The sequence below is a fragment of the Silurus meridionalis genome, chromosome 11 (assembly GCF_014805685.1).
Source record: "Silurus meridionalis isolate SWU-2019-XX chromosome 11, ASM1480568v1, whole genome shotgun sequence".
Classification (NCBI taxonomy): Eukaryota; Metazoa; Chordata; class Actinopteri; order Siluriformes; family Siluridae; genus Silurus; species Silurus meridionalis.
In genome coordinates, this window is record NC_060894.1 from 23112501 (window position 1) to 23115000 (window position 2500).

A 2500-nucleotide genomic window follows, 5' to 3' on the forward strand; every position below is an offset into this window, starting at 1 on the left:
GCTGACACATAATATATTATTATTATTAACATTAATAATGATGATTAATGAGTTATAAACTAGTTATTATGAATGCAGGTTCCATCAGTCGTCTTCTTCTGAAGGACATGTTTGTTATTGACTCAGTGTTACTGATGTAAAGCAGCTCTTCGTTACCAAACACCATATAACTCAATTAGGATACAATAATGATTCTTTACAAACTGTTCAACATGAAACTGTTGTTACTTTAAAACTACCCGTCATGTGGGAGATCACTGGGATGTTTATGTGAATATTTGATCTGTTAACTGGTTGCATGTGTCAGATTTATTGCGTGACTTCGCCAGAGAAAAGCAGCTGCTATCAAACATTGTTTACTGAATAAACTGAGACGATGTGATGATGAAGAACAGATCAAACAGATGAGTGATGGAATTTTCACAAAGAAATGTTATGATCCCCAGCAAAAGTTTTTTTATTTTTAAAATACAAAATACAGTAGTTCAAAGTTAAGGCATTTTGTATTTTATTTTAAAATACATTTTGATTTATCTCAAACCATGTGAGTGTGTGGGCGTGTGAGTGTGTGGGCGTGTGAGTGTGTGGGCGTGTGAGTGTGGGCGTGTTTGTATGGGGATCAGCAGTTAAAGCAGATAAAATTTCTCTCTATGAAGCATTTTACACATTTATATATAGATTTTACATTAAAAAATTTTATCTGCACGTGAGATCTCTGAGGAGTGAAGAGGTTCAACACACACACACACACACACACACACGTCTATCTTATTGTGAGGTCTTATTTAAAGAATAAATCATTCCGCTCTTCCTCTTGTTGTTGTGCAGATGAGTGGAGACTCAGATGGGAATCGTGAATTTCATGAGCAGCTTCGTCTGCAGGAACTGTACGGTCAGAGACGGATGATGGAGATGATCCGTACACTTTTGTCGACCCTGAGGACGGTACCGTCTACGACTGGGACCACGACAAGAAAGCCTGGTTTCCTAAGGTCAACATTATAGATTATTAGTGTACTGCTCAGCTTTACCTTCTACTTCTTTATATTCTACATAAGTGCATTCTGGAGGAGGAGGAGACATGGGTACAACAATTACAGAGAGTAGAACCAGGAATATGTGTGTGTGTGTGTGTGTGTGTGTGTGTGTGTGTGTGTGTGTGTGTGTGTGTGTGTGTGTGTGTGTGTGCAGATAACAGAGGACTTCATTGCTGCATATCAGGCCAATTATGGCTTCACTGAAGATGGAGCTTCTGCAGCAACAGAAGAACCTCAGCCTGAGAAGCCTAAAGATAAGGAGAAGGAGGAGAAGAAGGAGGAGGAAGGTACAGAGTCAGGAACCACTAAAGAGGAAAAGATGAAAGGAGAGAAGAGGAAAGCAGAACCAGGTGTGTGTATATACCTACATCTCACTCTTAACACTATATTGAGCTTTAGCACTTCTGTCGGTCTGATGATCAGTCAATCCTGTAACTATTAACACGTTAATGTAATAATATAACGAGTGAATCTGAAGGAGTGTGTGTGTGTGTGTGTGTGTGTGTGTGTGTGTGTGTGTGTGTGTGTGTGTGTGTGTGTGTGTGTGTCCAGGCTGGTTCGATATCGAGAAAGACAAAAACACAAATGTTTACATTACAGGTGAGTGTGAACATAAACATTCAGAGTGTAGACTAATACATGCACTTAACTATATAGATGCTTTATAACACTGTGTGTGTGTGTGTGTGTGTGTGTGTGTGTGTGTGTGTGTGTGTGTGTGTGTGTGTGTGAGGCAGGTCTCCCTCCTGATATCACTCCTGATGAGTTTGTGGAGTTGATGTCTAGATGTGGAATAATAATGAGAGACCCGCTGACAGAGGAGTATAAAATCAAATTATATAAAGACAGTGATGGGAATTTGAAAGGGGACGGACTCTGCTGTTACCTAAAGGTCAGTGAGTGTGACGCACACACACACACACACACACACACACACACATCTGACACACCATATACATCTATTTCACTGTGTGTGTGTGTGTGTGTGTGTGTGTGTGTGTGCAGAAAGAGTCAGTAGGTCTGGCTGAGCGTCTGTTAGATGAATATGAGATACGAGGATATCGACTGCATGTGGAAGCGGCTCGCTTTGAGCTGAAAGGCCAGTACGATGCCAGCAAGAAGAAAAAGAAGAACAAAGAATATCGCAAAAAACTACAGCAGCAGCAGAAGTGTGTATCTGTCTGTCGTCTGTTAATTCCACTGTATATTGGCTTGTTGTTGATGTTGGTGTGCAGCAGGAGAACGCTCTGCTCTCTGTGGATCTGAGGTTTGTGTGTTGATGTTTGCAGGCAGCTGGACTGGAGACCTGAGAAGCAAGGAGATGCACGTAAGAGGCATGAACGAGTGGTGATCATCCGTAACATGTTCCACCCCTCTGACTTCGAGGTACAGCTCGTCCTGCACATGTGGGATAAACTATCAGAATCAGAAATAGTTTATTAGTATCTTTACACACACACACA

General features: G+C 41.2%; 1 protein-coding gene and 1 long non-coding RNA gene across 2 annotated transcripts in view; both read left to right on the plus strand.

Annotated features, from left to right (window-relative positions):
- Positions 1-2500, plus strand: part of LOC124393269 — a 4459-nt gene that overhangs the window by 417 nt on the left and 1542 nt on the right. The window lies entirely within an intron of this gene.
- htatsf1 (HIV-1 Tat specific factor 1) overlaps positions 829-2500 on the plus strand; it is a 3214-nt gene continuing 1542 nt past the window's right edge. Inside the window, 7 exon segments of the mRNA XM_046860908.1 lie at positions 829-892; positions 895-992; positions 1192-1387; positions 1590-1637; positions 1775-1929; positions 2043-2206; positions 2327-2423. Of these exon segments, the coding sequence (XP_046716864.1) occupies positions 829-892; positions 895-992; positions 1192-1387; positions 1590-1637; positions 1775-1929; positions 2043-2206; positions 2327-2423 (822 nt within the window).